Genomic DNA, 20143 nt, shown 5'->3' with positions numbered 1-20143 from the left:
TGTTTTAAAATAGTGTTGCTTCGCAGTTTTATTTGGCGCGAAACTTTTTGTCTGGCCTCTTTAGTTTGCAAATGCAAAAACAACGGCTAGCCGTTATAGACGAAAATAAGCACTCGGTCAGTGCGGCTCGAACTTCTTGAGTGGGTTTAAAATGCGTCATCGAGGTTTCACACAAAATCAAGAGATTCTATATCGGGCGTACATACGCTAATTTACTTGTTACACTTCCCAATAAGCCGCGCCCAACATGCCCAAAGAGGGTGGCGACCGGGTTTCCAGAGTGCCCTACGTGGATCGTTTACTCTGTTCATTTAGGGGCTTACTGCGTGTTGGTAACATGATACCTGTCGCTGGTACATTCGCTTTTCCTTGAAAAGAGGCGTTGGACGGACAGCTGACTGGGTTCATTAAACTAATCCCGACCCCACTCTCCCCCGCGGGGTTTCAACGCCCAGGAGTCCCACGAGATACAACGTCCAAAGAAAATATCTTTTCCAGTTTCAAGTCGCTCCTTATCCGTTATCGCCGCGCCCTGTACATTGTTCGTCGCGGCCAATTAAGACTTTGCGACCAGGGAGGGCAAACCATCCCTAAACCGTGGTTGTAATTGTCGCTTACACCGACAGTGTCGGGCGCAGTGTGATTATCCCTCGTAATTGACGCTTGTCGCGCATGGGGCCAAAAGCGGTGCCATCCCAATGCGCGGCCCTAGCGACCTTACAGGGTATTACATGTCCTTGTACAGGTGGTTTCGGCACCTTCGGCGAGACCCGACCAGCTTTGGCACTGTTTGCGAAAATACAAATTAAATTCGAGTTTGCCGCTTCTTGTTTCTGTATCACGATTTCGGCATGTCGTCCATGACTAATTGGCAATGTGGCAGTGGCATGTAGCGGTTATTTCCTGATGGCAACGCAGGTTAATTCGTGCAACCGATGTTGTTTCTCGAACACTTGTTTTTTTAGTAGAATACAAATTCACCTCTACCTGTGTTTGTCGGAAACCTGCTTCCCGACTAAAAATTGTTTGTTTTTTATTGCATTTAAGCAAGACTCAAGAAACTCCAAAGAATTAATGTCGTTATAGGTTTTAAGTTTATATGAATATGCTCATGTTTTATGAAGTATTCTCTGTGACAAAAACCCAACACAAGTCTAAACTACGCCTCGCTTGCGTTTAATGAAACTGTTCGTAACGATTTTAAACAACGTATACATATCCTGTTGCTGCTCTTAGTTATTTTCCTCAGTTCGGTTGTAAAACAACGATACAAATACAGCGGTTTCGGTGCCACACACACACACGCTATTTGAACTAAGCCCTCGCTTTCGTGCACTACTTAATAAAAGCTGCATGAAGTTTCACTGCATTTAGGCAGAGGTGTGGCTCTGCTTGCTATTTTTTTGTTCTGCCTGTGGCAGCAAAACGCCCACAAGGCCACTTCAGACAAGCTCGCTGTCTTACAAGCTTGTGGTGGGCCGCCAATCGCGCCAAAACACGTCCAATTTGCGGTCACTGGCCAGTGCTTCGTAGTAGGGCCGCACCACTGAACGGTATTGTGTATATTCGACGCGGAGAAGTAGAAACGGCCACCGTCTGGGCTTCAACAGGCCGCGAGGACGATTATCCCCGCTCGGGTCCTGTGATTTGCACCTGTAGCAGCAATTTGCCCGAACCGTGAAAATGTAAATAAGCATTGATGTGTGTGCGTAGTTGGACAAAGCGAAATTTGGCGACGCGGTTGCCCGCTTGCGCTGTGCGACGGGCGGTTTATTTTTCTGCATTCGCAGAAACACGCGAACAGCTGGCGGCGTTTTGTCTATTGCCCGCTGCGACCGCGACAAGGTCTCTTGTTTTTATTCGCCCACCGCAAAATACCATGTATTTACGTGCCCCTGTAATTTTTTGCGACCATCAAATACTTTTCGATAAAAACTTTTAATGAAATGTTTGCACCACGACAATAGGCACCAGGCTAAGGGAATGGAAACCTGTTATTTTATCAAGATACACAATTACTCATTGGTTTCAATCGATGACATATACACGAAACGCCTCAGAGAAAGCATGCCCGTGGATGATAATTGGAAATTACCTATGGAAATATTTAATATTCTAAAAGTAAAAAAAAACTTATCGCCTAATATAATGACCCCGTCCCATCAAAGTCCCCCAGCCCCCTAATAAAATTTTCTATATTTGTTCAAGTTTCGTCCTGAGCTCTGTGATCAACGGCGGTTCTGAAGAATCAGCGGTTGTAATTGCCCACCTAAATCGGCTTGTTTTCGTTTCTATATGCGTGTTAAGTACGCCAATCGCCTTTGCTATAAAAATAATGCCTATATTAGCGTTTTCGCCCACCCCTGCGCCGATAATAACTTTAAAACTAAGGCATTAAGGGGCTAATTATTCACTTGGCAGTGTTCGGAGAGGTTGGTTTAATTAGGGCGGCTATAGTTGTAGTTCGCGGGTGACCTTTTATGTGCCGACCAAATATGTAGTCCAACCTTCCAGAATGTTCCACCGTCACTTTCTGCGCGGAAGACAAAGCTGTGTTGGAGCAATCGAAAGTCCTCGAGACTCTTTTGTGGCGTTTAAGAGCTAAGTGAGCCACCAAGGTTGCGGTATTGTCGTTAGCTGATAATCGCCGCGCGTTGCAACGCGTTCCTGCAAAATACAGAGCTCAAATAAAACTCTCGCGGTCAATCTCCGAAAATACGAGATTTGGCGCTGGGCTGTTACTCCTTATATAGAGACCGTATCATGTTTTGTCTTGGCATTATTGATGTGTGGGAAATTAAGAAGCATCCATCTTCAGTTTTGAACCCAATGCCTATTTCCGTTAGACCGCAGTCAATTACTGCCGGAAGTGGTCGCCTCGGTTTATGGTAAGTAAGCCGCAGTAAGTCTACAACCGAAGCGACCACAAAGATGTAAGAAATGTTGGCGCAGGTTTGGGATACCTGGTATCGCGCCGTCTGAGTGGCTTTTCTGGTTTCGTGGAAATTGTCTGGTCGCATGTCCGGACTGGTTTATTTAACACCAGGTGCAGCCGATCAATAACGAGTTTTTTTGAAATTCCGGTAAAAACACCAACTGTATCGGTTGCTGTCTGTTTTGAGTTTCTGTCTGTTGTTTGGTCAATATTTGCAAAATTTAAAAAGGATTTTTTTGCTAAACGTCAGTTATCAATAAAAAATAAGTATGGGTTAACTCAAATGTAAAGTTCTCGAAAAAATTAAAAAGTTTGAAACCTAAAAAAAAATCCGTTTCACTTTTGCCAAAAAAGGTTTTAGGAAACGACTACAGCGAACAAACAATACAAAAAAGGCTGTGCAAAAATCGTCGCCGAAAACAGGAGAGCTGTGTACCACAGAACCACTGCCCCCAAATAAGTGTTAAGTTGCTCTAATACGTCTTGGACAGAACGATCAGTCGCACGCGACGTAGTCACCGCACAATTGTCAAACCACTGAATTTGGAAGTTCGTGCGCGGTACTGGTAACGCAATGCCTGCATTGCTGCAAATGGACGTTATCCGTCTGTGCAGATCGATGTTCAGTTCAGCCAGAGTTTCAGATATAAGTCGCACTTGTTCTGGGATAGATCGTATCTTGGGGGAATCCACGGTAAAACTAATGTCACAGCATACTGGTAAAGCGCACCAGCGTCTGTCTTTAGGCAACGCCTTTTGGCCTGGGATTCTGTTTGGTATCAACGTTAGTACCAACACCATGCGTTTTGTTTTTATTTAAAACAAAATGGAAAATTTACTTAAAATGGAGAACATGTTATGTAAAGTCCGCAAAGTGTTGTAGTGATTAATATCCTGTAGAGTAAAACAAAAGCGTTTGCATTGCAAAACTTGGAACCGCAATTGTTGTTGATTGAAAAATTCTGCTTTGTGGAAAATTAGTAGGACTCGGCTTGAATCAGCATCGCCAATTGGGCGTCTTTGTACACTGTCAATACAAACAGCGCACTGTTCTGGTTATATCAATGATTTCAGTATTAGGGATATTTAGTGCTGCAACGCAAAACCAAAACCAGGTTAAAGAGTCGCTTAAACAAACCATGATAAAACGATACCTTGTCAAACGATGTGACCGTGACCATATACCGTCGGTGGGATTTGAACTCGTGACCGCCTTGCCACCAGTCGAAGGGCATTGCGGTCCAAGTACCTGTCGTGCGGGGTCGGGGATTGCGTGCTAAGCCAATGACAAGGAGAAATATGCGTTGCACACATGCCATTCTGTTTGTACCGGAGCCGGCAAGTCGCACATATCCACGCCTTCACTGCACGCTACCTGCTATCTCGAGTAATCAAAGCCCTGGCTAGTCACGGGAGCACGCATTAAACATTACACACGCCAATGCCTGCCGACCTACTGGACTGGGGCGTGTGAGAAAATGTCCGAATCGCTGGGTTCCTAAGTGACACCGCCACCTCTTGTTTACCACCATTTTCTTAGGTTCGTGGTTTGGAATTGACACCATTAGGCTGGTGCTGTTTCTAAAAATAAGTCCGTTTGTCGATAGTGTTACATGGTTAGGGTTAATCATTTGGAAAAAATGTAATATTTGAGATTGTAAAGCATATACTTGTCCTATCGTCCAAGGAATAAAGAAAACATGAGTTGCTCATGATTTGGCTTCTGGTATTCCAGTCGTGTATTTGTATTTAGGATCTTATATCTTCCAAATAATAGAAATGTGTTTAAATTTGGTTTGAGTCATCGAGATTTTGCGATCCCCGCCATATGGACCACCGGCACCCCAAATTTACTCCAGTGTAATATCAGTCATACATTCGTGTAAACCAGCCACTGTAAACCCTTTATCATACTCCATCGGTGAGTAACCCACAAAATAACAATAGTTTAAATCACATAACGTTGCCCGCGTAAAGATCAAGTCTCGCCAGGTTTAATTCGCCGGTATCCCAACTCCACCTCTCGCTACTTGTGTTTCAACCGGGCCAAAGTCCGCATCCTCTGATGGCGAAACGAACTCACAACGCGGTCGGGACAGCAATGTGCGCGCTCTGAGAGGACTCCTGATATAGTTGATAATTGAGGCCTGTCACGGGTAATCGTGCCACCGTGTATACTATAAGTCTAAGATATTCCTCCTGGAGTCTAACATGTGGCCCTGAGATAAGGATTGTAATTTGGTAATTATTATGCTTATGGGTGTGGATTCGCCTATATAAGTTAGTGACTTCCATCTGCGGTGCACATTTCCACGTAAATTTGCCCAGCGAAATCAACTGGATGGTATCGCGCTGGTTTGGTGGATATATATACATACTCACATTTGCTTATCACGGCACGCACGGCACGCAGGCGTTGTTTTCTTCCCATGTTGCATCTGAATTAGAAATTTATTCCTGGAACCGACATCCACACCAACCTATTCTGAGGATAAATTTGTCACAAAACTCTTCTATTTTTATCCCAAGGATAGTAATACAAAAAATAACACAATAGCAACGCTGTTCAACATGACCACTTTTTGCAAAAAATGCATATTGTAACAAATTTCTATAGATGGAGCCTGGCATTGCCAATTTCGTTGAGTTAAACTTCGTATCGTACGGCGGCCTTACCCCGCACCGATGACGGCGCCGGGAACAATTGTCCCCAATTTTCTTGCCCGGGGACGGTGCAACGTGCGGCTCTTGCGTCAAACGAACGAATTCCAGGGCGTGGGCAGTTGGTTTAGTTAATCGCCCGAACAGCGGCCTATCGCGGTTTCAACTATAATGTCCTAACATAACACCATTACCAACGCGCCTTCCCTTTTGAGCGCAAGCGTGGGGGTGCGCCTGCAGGCCAGAGCGGCCTTGTTTGCTACGTCGGTGTAAGTGATATGCGTAATGACTCCTAATCCCTTAAACAACGTGACATCATACTACCTATGAACCGTCGTAACCGGCTACTGAAATTTTATGCGTGCTCTGACCTCTTTTTCGGCCAATAACAATGAAGACAATCTAAATATATACATATGTACAGGCCTAAGTTGTGTGTTTTTTGAATAGTTTTACTCGTCATCCTACAGTTTAGATTAATGCACCTTCCCACACACGCGCGTTGTAAGCAATGTTTGAGCAAATGTCAGAAGATTTGCAACTTGCGTCACGGGGAATATTGCAGTTGGCACCTTGTGCTAAATCCAGTGTGAATACGTGATATCGCGTTCGCACCACGGGTACCTTGATTATCGTATAGACCCCGAGGACTTAACCCCGATTCCTCGGCTCTCTGTGACCTTCCGCATGGTTTTAGTAACTGAGAATGCGAGCATCTTCGTCTGAAATGTCACACCCGTCACCGTAAGTGTTGAATACAGGGTTGTAACACGCCTGTTGCCAAAGAGGGAAATCAAATGTGCTTTTGCCGTAAACATCCAGACCTGAACTCAATACCCTGGCTTATATTTCTTCCGAGTCGCAACACTGTGCAGGTGAACTTGTTGTTACCGACGAACCCGCGCCGGCCGCAAACTAACTGCTAAGCCACGCAGATTGCTTATTGCCCCAAACCGCGCAGCAAACTACAGGCTTCGTGAAATTACCCTGGATTGTCTGAAAGGTCGTATAAACATAAAGCGTCAAGAAATACGCATTCCGTTGCATCGGTTTCACAGTTCCCATCGGTTCGTAATTTCTGCGGGTTCGAGTCAGCAATCACGCAGTTTGTGGTCTGCTTATGCTACGTTTACTTCGCTTGTTGCTGCTGCTGTAGCATGGCAATTTAACGGGTGGTAACTGTATTACCCCAACCTTGTTTCGCCTCGTTGACGTAAGAACGCTATGAATTCAAGTTGCAATTTAAAGGGATTCCAAAACAAAGTTTTTTTGTGGTTTGAACCACATACATACCGAATATTTGAGCTGTGAGGCCTATCGGAATTCTAGGAGTGTCTTTAACTGCGTTTGACGCAAACGCTATGTATGATTACACGTAGTACAAAGACCCCATCGTTGCAGCTCTTTCACACGACGAACTATATGCGGAACCATTAAAGAATACCACTGGAGCGGTGTTTAAACGGTGACAGTAATCGTAGCTAACATCCTTCCGCGGACATGGGCCATACGCTTCCGCTAAGGATCAGGAAGAAATCCTCCACCCAAATCGCCATCTGTTTATTTTTATCTCCCAAAAACTTGAACCCGCCTCCAACCCGTGGGCGTCTGGCTTGCCCAGCGACAACAACATAGGCGGCGTTAAGTAAACTTCCCCATTGTGAGGGAACTGACAGCTCGGGCCGTTAACAGCCGCTCCGAAAAGGGATTTGATACTTTGCGTAAACCGATCCTGCTCTTAAGAGGCGGCGATGAAGCCGCAAGTTGACACAAGCCGTCGCATTTTCTGTTGTTGCTCAAAATGTAGAGAAATCAGTACTATAAATAGTGATGTGACGTGCAAAAAACTCTGCAAAATTGGGCGCCGAAAGCCTTCAGCGTCGGAAAGAGTTCCTTCCTTCAATTCTACGGGGTCCGTCGCGCCTGATCGCGCTCAAACAAAGGCTGCGTGTGTCCCCGGGTGTCAGGAACCGTCCAAAGGTTGTGCAACCTGCGACGTGGTCGACAAGCCCATGACTGGCCGCCGACTGGGTCTTAATCGGAAACTTTAGAGAGAAGAATCCTTGCAGACGCTCATCATCACCGCGTGCCCGCCCACGCGTGGCGACCTGTGCAAGACTAGCTGTTCCGTGGTGCATTACGCGCAGACAGTGAGAGGCATCAACTCGGAGAAACTGATGGCGTAACCCGAGTTGGCAGAGGTTGTATTGCGGTGTTGTTAGGGCAAGATTCCATCACCCGCAGTACATGTGATGAAATCCCCACCATGAACCCTAAGGGATGTTGAAACGTTAACCCCTAAGTTTAAGCAATGTCGACAGAGTTTTTGCTGCAACATGCAAAGGTTTTACTTTTTGTGATATCTACAAATTTTCTGGAATTTCCTTTTTTCCTTTTTTTGTGACTCAGTCAAAGATTTGAACTTAAATTCTTGTTTTCGATTCCAGCCGGCTTGTTACGGTTAGCGTTAAAGATCAAACGAATGTATAGCTTTTGCGTCACCGCCAAAACATGTTTTTCCTTTCGCACAGGGACAACACATTTACCTGGAAAACTGTTGATAAACAAGCTCATCATCCAATCACGGCAATCCCTAAACCCCTTATGTGTCATGCTGGCTTTACTCACCATAGAGCCGTTATAGCATCTTCAGTCGCGACCGCGCGCAACAGATTCTCCACCTTTATGCTGGACGTCGCGCGGCGAACGCTTTCAAGCCGTCAGCAGTGGCATCCATGCGGATCCCCGTGGTTCACCGCAGCTCAAGCTGTCTTCCGACGCGACCATTGTTTACGCAAACGAAAACAAACAGCCTCGTCAACGGCCCGCTGTGGGGCTATAGCGAGAAGGGGGATTAGGGGGCTTCATTTTTGCAGTCTGGCAAACACGTGGGGACGCTCTTACCCACGGTCTTGCTTCACTGCCATTGCACGCCGGTGGTCCCGTTTTTACAAAGGCTGAAAGGCAAACAACGCAGTTCCCAAAGTGTCCGGTTTGCGAGATTTCGATTTATGATGTTCTGTGCTTTCAGCAAGGGTTTCGCTGGTGAGAAAAAAAACTCCTCCGTTTGTACAAACACGATCCATCAAGTTCTATGTCTACTTCCGTCTCATTTCAAAGACGGGTCGTTAGGTGAGAAAAAGGTGGAAAACTTTGGTTGTGCAACTTGTGACTTATAGAATTTATTTTACCGAAACATTTTGTTACACGGTATTTTCCCAAAAGATATTCGTTTTCTCAAACCACGTCAACTTTTCATGGAGTCATTTTCGCCACGAGATCGAGTTTGTAAACTTGAAGTTTGAATTAATCAGAATTGTTCTTCTGGCACTTAAGTTTCTAAAGTTTTATTTGAAACCAACGTTTCGTCTGCCATCCGGCGAGACTTCCTCAGGGTTATGTCAACAGTGAAGCATCACGCGCATAAACACTAAAAACGCAAGAAAAACGCAAGAAAAACGTAAGAAAAACACTAGGAAAAAGGGAATAGAAATGAAGTTTGAAGTTCATCACATTGCTGTAAATATGTAAGCAAAACCAAACAAATTATTGTGCAATATAAAGAAATAAATCCGAAACAACGAAAATACTATTGCATGCTCACGCAGGGTCGATGGGAAGGCTTTACTCGGCGGCCACATATGTTATTTCATGATTTCAGGAATATTACATTCCAAAAAAATAATGCAATATTTCTGAAAAAAAAATGACTGTCAACGTCGAAATAGTCTTCGTGGATATTTGTTTACAAACAGTTAAAAATGAAAGCACCTAATAAATTTTCAAAAAATAGAAATTGAATAGAAAATACCGCTCCAGCACTTGCCATTAACCCTGTTAATGGACTCATCGTGTATAATGTAAGCACAGACCAGCATCGGCTGACGTTTTTCGATGTGTCGCATGGAAGCTCATTATCCGCGTAAGTTGCGTGTTTTCAAAACCGCCGATCGCGACCCTCACGTGACCTATGACATCACAAAGGGCGTTTGCCGGCTAATGATATTTATTAATGCGTTCGTGATGACGCGCGACTTCACTTTGCAACTGTTGTGTGGATTAAATTGCTGCGGTTTGTTGGCTGTCGTTTGTTTCATCAATATATCGTTCGGTATTGTTCTGAACACGTGACTCAGGCCAGTCCATCAGCCTGACGCAAGAAGCCAAAAGTGGCGACACTTGCAATGTCATTTCGTATTAACGCCTTGTGCTGGGGATAAACAAGAGCGCCCATTACGCTTAACCCGTGTTGTTTATGTAACCACTTACCGGAATTAATTAACGCCATCGGGTCCAGGTTACTTCGCAAAGGTTCCGATTGTTTCCCTGTCAGGTGGTGAAACGCTTTAATCCGTTATCACCCGCCTGCTCATCTTCTTGTGTGTTCGATCACGGTGCGAAACTGACAACAGTATGACGTAAGCGCGTCCAGAACGCACCACAGCGATTAGTTGTGCTCTCAAATTACAGGTGAGTTTAACATGCCCGCTCGGACACAATAGACGCCCTTTCCCAGCATTAAGGCTTAGCCTACGTCACAGGGAGTTTCTCCATTCCAAGCGAAACCGGATAGTGTCTGCAGCGGTCTTGAGGATTGTTTGCTTGTTTGTGTGTTAACTCGGCATAACGTAAGCAAAAGCTTTTACTTTTCCCACTCCACAGACGCGGCTTTATTGTGCTGGCGAAACCGGAGACGCTGCTATTTGCACTTTGATTTGGTCCTCTTTTGCAGTGATCCCTTACGCGTAGTTGGCCGGAAAAGCCGACAAACTGTGTTGTGATTTGAGCTAATGTGCCTCACGGACATGCCTGGTGCCTATCTGGGACACCTGTGGTATCATTGGCTAGCAGCCGCTTGCAGTGAAGTGTCGCTCAGCTAAATGTGCACACTGTAAACAGTGGGGCAGAACCAAGGGAGACGATAACGACTTTGCTCTCCTTTCCAATGCGATGTCTTCCACGTAGTTTTTACGTAGGAGTCCCAATTTTAGGAGTGGCTGCACTAATCAAATCTGTCTCCAAAACAGTGCATTTGGTTTGTGGGAAAGGCAATTTCGGGGGCGAGTGTATGAAACAGCAACACGAGACACCTGTTCCGCGCGGGTCTCGAGGCTGCGGAAACGTACCTGAGGAGGCCGCTGCGGTTTTTGCCTAACCTAATCTGCGAAATGCGATTGTTGGCAGTGACAACATGGCGACATACATTGGAAATAAAGTTTAAACTTTAAAGTGAAAACATGCAGCACGTCTCCGAAAGTACAACGAGCGCAGAAATTGTTCCCGGGGTGAGACATATACGCATGCTGGAAAGTCGTCAACCGGCTGTGTATTATTACCGCAAGTAACCCATTTTTGGCCCATCGTCGTCTGCAATCTCTGCAAACTTTGCATAGCGCGGAAATGCGTTTATTGTTTCTTGAATGCAGCATTCCATGGAGCCGAACAAAATTCTATGGCATGAGTTAATGTTAATATGAGAAGTTTGACTTTACCGCTTAATTTTACCACACATTTCCAAACTTTTCCGTTTCACACGAAAACTTCTATGAAGGCTTTGAGAGTCTTGAAATACGACTGAAAATATCTTTCCATTTGTTTTAAAACATATACAAACCATATTTTGTTTCAAATATATATACAACTCCAACAAAAATAGCAAAAAGTTTTGTCTAACAGTACGCTAAGCAAAATAACTGAACATAAAAACGGCGCTCTTCTGCGTTTTATTTAGTCTTAATTCATAAAACACAATGTTTTATTGATTTTTAATTTTTGTGTACAATATACGTTTCTTTGCTTTTATGACTTCCTCAGAGCTTTTAATGCAAATCTTTTTTATTTCTCTATATTTTTTTTCTAAAAATGTTATCCCATTCTTGCTTGGGAGAATTGTGTCATAATTAATAAAAGTGCTGAATTTTTATCTATATCACAACAGCGCACCAATTAAAGGTTGTAGGTTGATAATCGTTTCAAATTATAACATATTTGAGTATACATGTATTTAACCGTTTCTTCCAACTCTTTCCTGAACGGTTTCGTTGCCGGCACAAAAAGCGAAACATAAACTCAAGTGATTTAGGGCCCGATAATTTGCGGAAAGGCGATTGGTGGAGTGCAAATTGCCAGCCAAGCCCCTACACACGCGAGCAAGGCGACTAATTCCTCCTTCCCATAGTAATTTTACTATTACCCCTTGGCAAAGTGCGGTAAAAGAATCATTACGCCCGTCCAGTGGTCGCCGGCGTAATTACACACAAAGGTAGGCATTCAAAATTTTGCCTTGTCACTGTCGAATAACCACAATCTGTGAATGAGGAACGTTGCCAAAGTCTTTGTGGTTGGAACTGATGGATTTAATTGCCTGGATGTACTGGTACGCGCGTCAATCGTACGATAGGATTGGCTACAGGCAACGCCAAGTTTCTGGAAAATCGTGGTGGCGGTGGTGCCTACTTTTTGAATGCCGCGGGTGTTCAAAGCATCCTGCCAGTAAAACTGTGAATTGGGTTTGACGACGTCTTTCTCATTTCATTCTAATTCGTTTTCTGCGCGTTTTCATATATTTGCAGTGAACAAAATTTTGAACGCACGCAGTTTTATGGTAATAAAATTGCATGCTTGGTTCAAAGTAAAAACAAATGCTGGGTTTCATTCGTCAAGTACAGCTCCTAGCATTTGTAATTATCTAATTACTAAAATAAGTTCCACATTGAAAAAAAGTTTACGAGTTTCAAAATTAGTATGAACACGTGACTTTCCGATTTGGCAAAATGGCAGACTGAGCTAATGCCACACGGTTTCCAGTCATGACAGTTACAAATCATCCTGACAACCGGAACTGATCATAAAACACCGAACCCCCTCCTTTTCCAAGACCACGCCACCACGAAGCGGGGACTTCCCCGACGTCCGTCCATTATGGCGACCTTATTGTGTTGGCTTTGGTGCCCGATGGGGCAACTGGGGCACATAGGTGGGGCCAGACTAAAGCAACAAACCCAATGGGGCCCTGATGACCGGTGTCACGGGTCGGGCCATAACAGATTGGTCCAATATCGAAGAGACGGGATTCCAGCGTTCCTGCCGCACCCATCTTGAGCGCTTACCGGTAATGAGCGCCGATTGATGGGCGGTGGAACCCGTGGCCTCATCGACACTTTCTCGGTCCCAATCGCTGTCCGCTGTTGTTATAGCGTGGGCGACCCAGGGGGCAACGCGGCCTGTTTTTGCGTCAACGCTAAAACACCATCACTCAACAGCGTCCGGCTGCTTACGTCACGACCTGCCCCCTTACTCCGCGCATTGCCATGTGGGGCGCAGATGACACGAGGCAAGACGAATCGCCTGCACTGATCGAAAGGCCTTGAATGTGCGGGGGATTCTGCATTGCGCAGCCTGGTGCATACGAACCACCTTCACAAAATTCGCAAATATACTCGAGTGTGCTTTACTGCATGGATTGCAGGCGGGCAACTGATATGGATAACCCCGTTCCAGCTCTTTGACCCTTGATTGCATCGTGCTCGAGTTAACGAAGGTAATCAGTGCACTGGCTTGTCGGCGGCTTGCTGTGCACCCGATGAACGAAGATGGAAGACATGGCGATAGCAAACAGTAGTTGAGGTTTTTGCTCCTATTAATATTAGGCAAGCGAGCCCCATATTGCCATACTGAATAATGACTTGCTGTATTAAAGTGATGTTGTTGAAATTGTTTGATTATTGTCAAAGTTGTGCAATAAATTGGTGGGTTGGTTGCGGTGTTTGTGAAGCAAGACGAAAAACCCCACAGTTTTTGACTCCGCTGTTCTTTGTCGCGGTAACTTTCTGTCCTAAACTTTTCCTTGGTAGAGCTTATAAAGGGGAGAATCTTGTATTATATTACGACGTGTCCCCACTAAGCGTTTACAGAAAACCAACGTTTTGCACAAAGTGAATAAAGAACCTAACCACCGTCAACCAACGCTGTTTGCAGCAATTACAAACAATGTTTGAGCATTATCGTCCTGGGAACCCACCTTGTACCTAATCATCCCATTTGCAGCCACTTTTCTCATATACTCCCGCAAAAGTTTCGCCAACAAGCAAAGGGATCTGTGGTCGTTTGTGACATAAACGCCGACGCGAAGCCAGTTTCCCAGGCGGTTGTAACCCAATCAGTTAAAGTGCGTCATTTGGACCACCGACAAGAGCAGTCCCGGAGGCCTGGGTGTCGTAGAACGCACACCCGCACCTCTCTCGCATTGATGGGAGTTAATGTCTCGGTACGGTTTGCGGTTGAAAGCAAGCGTCGGATTGAATGTTGATTGATTACCATTGATACAGCCAACATTAAGGTTGCAAATTTTTCTCTGAATTTTGTCACCATCAGTCGAACGTCGGTGTCAATGATTGCTGCATGCACAGAATCCAAATCCGCCTCTCTAACAAGAATCTAACGAAAATATAGTAAAAGGTTAATTGTTATGAGCTTATGTGAAAGTTCCCACCAAATATTTTCATTGAATCAGAATAGATTTTCGGTTCTGCTTTATCATGCGAAAGCATGAAATACTTCTGCGTCGCAGCAGAATATTCTCAGAATTATGAGCAAATCCGTTAGTTGTGTCCATAACATCAGAATATGTTTTCAAGTTTACGGAAAATTCCCTATTTAACTCCTGTGCAACACCTATGGCTGGGTTGACCGTCAAGAATGCTTAATGACCACTTTTTTCGCAAATCAATAATAAATGTATATTTCAGATTTCGTGTAAGTCCGATCTAGGATGGCACACCGTTTAACCTCGAGTAACTCCGGCCACTCCCCGTCCTGTACACTGGTAAAATACAAATAAAACTCAAATGCAAAATGTTTTCGAGGAAATTGTCTTTCCGCCAACGGTATACTTAGACAGTCACAAGGGAAACCCAGACTACCCGCACGACCCTCGCAAATTTGACCCTGCGGCCACCGAACTCGCAAATTAGGCAAATCTGTGGGGAGAGATTGTCAACGAAGATGTAGCCACTATATGGCAGGAAAATGTAACGTAATTTAAAGGAGTCGCTCGGACGCAAATTTCTTTGCAGCAAATTTGCATTCAGAACACCGTCGCGTTAAAGTAGGTCGTGTCAAAATGATTCAGGCTCGTTTCAGCTCGAGCAGCGGCGAAATCCCGTGTCATGTGCATCACCGGCAATCTCCTACGGGCAGGACAATATAGCGTAATGTTCCTAAATTTGGGGCAATTAGGAAGGCAAGGTGCGGCGGCTGCTTGTCTGTGGGAAAATCGCCACTTACCGACCATCAGTCAAATTCCGACACGCGGAAAAGATTCATACTCGCCATTGGGATGTATCCGAATTGGCACCCACTGGGGTCATTGGGAATTGTCCCACTGAGGTGGGGCATCTTTAAGCCCTGATCCTGGTGATCGGTCGCTTTGTCCTCTGACTGCAACTGCTGGGCGTGCTTTGGTGGTGTAACGCGCCAATTTGCGGATGCCGGCGGCTTATCTTGTAACAGCGGTCGTGGCCCGCGACACCTTTGCCTTAGCGCGATCCGCTGTCAATCAAAAGTGACAGTGCGTGTGAACGCAGCTGCCGGGCTTTGTCGCTTTGATTTGTTGTCCCTTCGTGATGTCCGGTGCCTTTGGCAACTTCTGCGGGCTTCCCATTGTCCCCTTCAAGTTCGCGGCATGCTTATGGATCCAAGTGTCGCCCAGGCAATTTTCCACACGGTAATAGGGGGCTTTACGGAAAAGTGCTTGAATGAAGTGAAATGTCAACCAATCAATCAAATCTACACTGATCCCTGGATTTGCCGTCCATCCGTCTACCGATCCTTTACTTGGCCGGGCGCCCAACCCGCCCCAGACAATATCTACGCCTGTTTGTGTGCTGTCGAAACTAATTTAAGCAACCTGAGGCCGGGACTAAACAACGAAGCCGGTCGGGATTTCTAGCTAACCCGTTCTTGCCCCATTGACATTTACCACCCGTCCGAATCCCGATGTTTGTTCTAAGAGTAGAGTTGTTGCTACTTGCCACAAGTCGTCCACAATAGCAGCATTGTCGCCCATCCTTTGCTGTAAACAACATTTTTCGCCTCGCCGAACATTGCAATCGACTTCATCATCTTCCAAATCGGTGGGGCACGTCATCGTCGTTGTGTCAGTGGTGTTCTCTTCCCGTTTGGCTTTTGGCGACCCACTGTGGGTCCCGCCATCGCTTTGTACTGCACCGAACCTAATCCCGTAATAGCTTCGATTCAGCATTACGTTCTATCGCCAAAACAAAAGTGGTCGTGAATCGCTTGTTATTCGCCGAAAATGCACAATGCCACGGAAAAGTGCCCGCGGAACAGGATCCATGCATTAAAAGGGATTTACAAAACCTTATGCTACTTTCTGCATAGCAAGATCCATCTATCGGGGGTATTTTCTTGTGGACGAAATATCAAAACGTGTCTGCTGAGTGTATAACAGTATAGGCTACATACAACTTTATAATGTAATGTAAATATGGGTATAAGCACCTGCATCAATGTTGTTTTTAGTGCAATCATTTGGTTCAGTCCAGCTAATACTTAAAAAAAATGAAGAAAAAATTAACTTTAGTTTTAAGTTTTAATCCATTTAAGTTATGTGCTTCTGGTCCTTGCATATAGTTAATTGCAAACGTATCGAATCCTCTTTTGTGTTATGCCCTGCGTGTATTGTTTCACCATACGCGTGCAAAGGCCATCATAGTGGGGCGTTACGTAATGGTCCCGTGTCCTGCTGGTCACGCTTCGCTGCCACTCTTATGCAACTACCGATATCCCCAGCACCAGTTCTGAAACTTCATGTAACGTGTCATGGCTCGGTGCTATCTTTAGCTCAAATCAAATGTGACCCTCTTGTTGCGCAATCCGAAAATCCCTAAGCCGGGATTGTCCCAGATTTCTGCCAATCGCAGCGTTCAACACTGAATTAAAGCTAAAACTGTGGTAATGCCATCGACAGCCTCGATTGCTTTACTTCATTCAATTAAACCTGTTTGGAAAAATATATTTAAATGGTGAAAATTTTATCCGTAATTAGTCCGGCGCATGGTAGAACTTTAAATTCCTTGATTCTATTTATCATACATTAGTTCTTTGTTGAAAACTACAACCTAGTTCATCAAACAAAGCGACGTGTTTGCAAATTTTATTATCATTCTGTCAATGTAGTAAAATATTGATCGTACAAATTTTGCTTGCCACGTATAGTTGTTTTTTTTATGAAAAATTCTCTGGCTGTGTATTTACTCTTAAAAATATTACATCATGAACGCTAACATTACCCTTGCTTTTTACTTGCTTTGCAGTGACCTTTGACCTCGAAGAAATTCTTCCAGATGCGAGTGTAGCGCCCACTGGTGGCGGTGACGATTTACCCGAAATTAAGATCGCGGTCATCGACGACGAGGGTGCAACACAGTAAGCTTGCTTAAAGTGTTTAAAGTAGTGTTAATTCAAGGATATCACGCACTTTTTACTGTATTTGTACTGTATTGGTTAATAGATACAGGTTATTTGTATATTTGCGGAAAGCCATAACGGATCGACGTTGACCGAAAGGTACACAAAATCTGGGTACCTGCTAGTTTAAACGATAGTGCCACAATCACTAGCTTCACTGATGATAAGTCCTTACAGGTCGAGATAGTGTACACATCTGTCGGCAGTTCTCTGATTATTTGTATTTCGCCAACATTATTTGTTGTCGCAGAATAACAAATACGTGAATAAAAAATCAATTTCTGCAAGTTTACAAAAAAATAACAACAAATTTTAGGCCGATCAAATCGAGCGGAGAACCGGAGTCACGACAAGACAGCCAATACCGATCCACAGCAAGGTTGTCCAATCGTCAGCGCCGTTCGAGTTCGATGAAAGGTATTTCTTTACGCTGGCTAAGGCGTAGTAACCACTTGGCTTTTTTGATGTAACACAGATTCAGACGAGTTTAGAATTGTAACACAGGCCATACTGTAAATCATTCTTGTGAATCTGTTTCGTAATTTTTGCAACAATTTGCTGTACTCTATTACAAGAAGCCAATTACAAACAAATGCTGTTTAATTACTGAGAATAAAGCAACCCATATAGGACCTGTTGTATCTGTTGTGAGGTAAAAAGTTTCCTTTTACTTTTAGACTCTGCTCAGGCTGGGCCGGGTCCTGATTACGAGCGCGTTCTTTTCAATCTTGGAGGCCGGAGTCCTTTGGTGGCTCACCACCTTTACATCCGCCAACTCAGAGACAAAGAAGTTCCCGGAAAGAGCATGAGGCGAACAGAAGTCCTCCAGCAACCATATCCTTTAATTTGTTCGTAATGGATTTTTGTTAAAAGGAGGCAATGGCTGCTTTAAGGATAAAAGCCAGCAATAAGCTAATTGAATCGGTTGCTTGTTCTCTAAGAATGTCATCAAACAGCTTAAAAATACGTGCATGCCGAAGTAAGACAACAGTTTTTTTTTTATTATGATGATTTTTATCATAATTTCAGTCCTCCGACGCCAATTGTTTTATTTTAAGACCAATTAAATCAAAACCATTTTTGCTTGCATTTATACAGTGCAACGTTATTGCATATAAAGCAAGCCACATCAAATGCCAAAATGTTGCCATCCGCCCATCCATTGCTACTTAGTCTGTTTGATATCGAGTTTGGCGCCAATGCGGCCCGGACTTATGACTCGGGCACAACACACAACACTCCGTAATCCTTCACATATACACAGACACTCCATCGTCGTAAACCTCATGCCATCAATCTTAACTTTATGGATAGGCTCGCCCAATTGATACCCTTCTAGTGATTACCGTCGATCCATTTCCGAACCCGACATATTGCTCATCTTAGACGCGGCAGTTCACCACCGGAAAACTTCGCAAGCATTTTGCCGGCTGCTCCACCTTTTTAGCCGTTAATAACTCGCCCAAACACCCCGCTGGTCTATTGGCGGTCATTTGGAGCGCGGTATCGCCCCCAAACAGCCTCGCGTTTCCGTAATTTGGTTGCAGCGAATGGTGCCAAATTCACGTAGTTCATGTTACGACCAACACCTCTGCTGATCCGCGGTACCTAGCAGATTAGGGCTACAGGGCGGAGTCGGATTTTGCCGAGCCGATCGATCCTGGCCGCGCCCTGCCCCAGTAGTCAAGTGCACGCGATTTGCAGGCTTAGCAGATAAGCCCGAGGTTTCGCGAGCCGGGCGGGCGACCGAAAGTGGGACACTTGTGTGATTGAACACCCAGTTTTAGGCTGGAAATGACCTTTCGGCATTGTTGGTCTTTCAACTAGTCCACGGTAACATTTGTCATTTGATGAATAGCGTGTTGGAAATATTTTAATACCTACCGGACGTATTTTTTATTGCTTGTTTTCTATACGAACACCGTAACATGACACACAGGCTGTATTGCAAATTCAAGTATGAACATTTTATTTGAATGGAAGTATTCCCAACCATTTACTATTGTGATCTGCTGCTTTCCTGTGGGATTATACATCAAACTAAAACTTATTTTCGATATGTTGTCTAATTGCCACAAAATGCGTCCAAAAACATAAATAACCGACAGCAAAGTTTGTTTTACACAAAAACAACATAATTCTCATAGACATATATACTGGAATATAAATTTTAATTTACCAAATATATATTTTGTTATTTTGATGTCCGTTGTATGTTGTGACATAATGATGTCATCGAAAAATATCTCTCAGGTGTAGCGGATGTCAATATATTACTTTAAAATTCCAAATACGGGGTCAAAGCTATTCTTGGCCGTAAAAATAGACACCTGCAGATGATGTGGGCGGATCGGCGAGTGACTTCACACAATGAGATCAATGCGCTCAGAGATGTAAAATACCGACCACTGGGCGCCGACCCGATGCGGACAATAACTCACGCCACCCACTTTCTCCTGAAATCCGTTAAAATTACTGGCGATGCCCTTTCCACCACCATGTAGGCCTTTTCTCCATGTGCGATATAATGACATCTCGTGGTCGGTCACGTGGTTTCGGTCTCGGGCACGTAAATAATCCAAGACTCGACGTCGGGTCACGTGCTTCAAATCCAGTTTCCTTGACTTGCTTCGTCTGCATCGCGTGCGAGCACAGCTCCTGGCATGACCTTCCAAGACGTGATCGCTAAATCAAAGAAGACGGTCCGTGCCCTCCACTCCCAGCGAGAAAGGTATATAAGTTAAATGCTATTGAGTGCGCGCGCCGTGCGGTAATTAGAGGCCCATATGTGCTCTGGTCTTTTGCGGGAAAAATTCTGATCCCCGAAATGGGGATGCTTTCGTGGCGATGATTTGTATTGGGGTGCGGTGTGAGGTAATTATAGCATTGGTCTATTTTGTGCACCGGGATTGTTGACTTTTGGGGCGGGTTTACAAATAATTCATTGCTGTTTTCTGGTATTTTGCTGTTTGGTGTGATGTGAACCCCCATATGGGCGAAAATAGGTTTTTACCAACGAACAGAAAAGTCCTGAAGCATTGGCGGTTGGTTCATGAT

The 20143-nt window shown here is 44.6% G+C and overlaps 1 protein-coding gene across 1 annotated transcript in view; it reads left to right on the top strand.

Annotated features, from left to right (window-relative positions):
* The window catches only part of LOC145899791 (protein FAM227B-like), a 38689-nt gene that overhangs the window by 15998 nt on the left and 2548 nt on the right, over positions 1-20143 (top strand). The window contains exons 10-13 of the mRNA XM_082988702.1: positions 16933-17044; positions 17403-17503; positions 17764-17920; positions 19740-19817. Coding sequence (XP_082844828.1) covers positions 16933-17044; positions 17403-17503; positions 17764-17920; positions 19740-19817 — 448 coding nt within the window. The remainder of the gene's footprint in view (positions 1-16932; positions 17045-17402; positions 17504-17763; positions 17921-19739; positions 19818-20143) is intronic.

This window comes from Ascidia mentula, chromosome 4 (genome assembly GCF_947561715.1).
Source record: "Ascidia mentula chromosome 4, kaAscMent1.1, whole genome shotgun sequence".
Taxonomy (NCBI): Eukaryota; Metazoa; Chordata; class Ascidiacea; order Phlebobranchia; family Ascidiidae; genus Ascidia; species Ascidia mentula.
The sequence above is the reverse complement of the archived record's forward strand: the minus strand, read 5'-3'. Positions and strand labels throughout refer to the sequence as shown.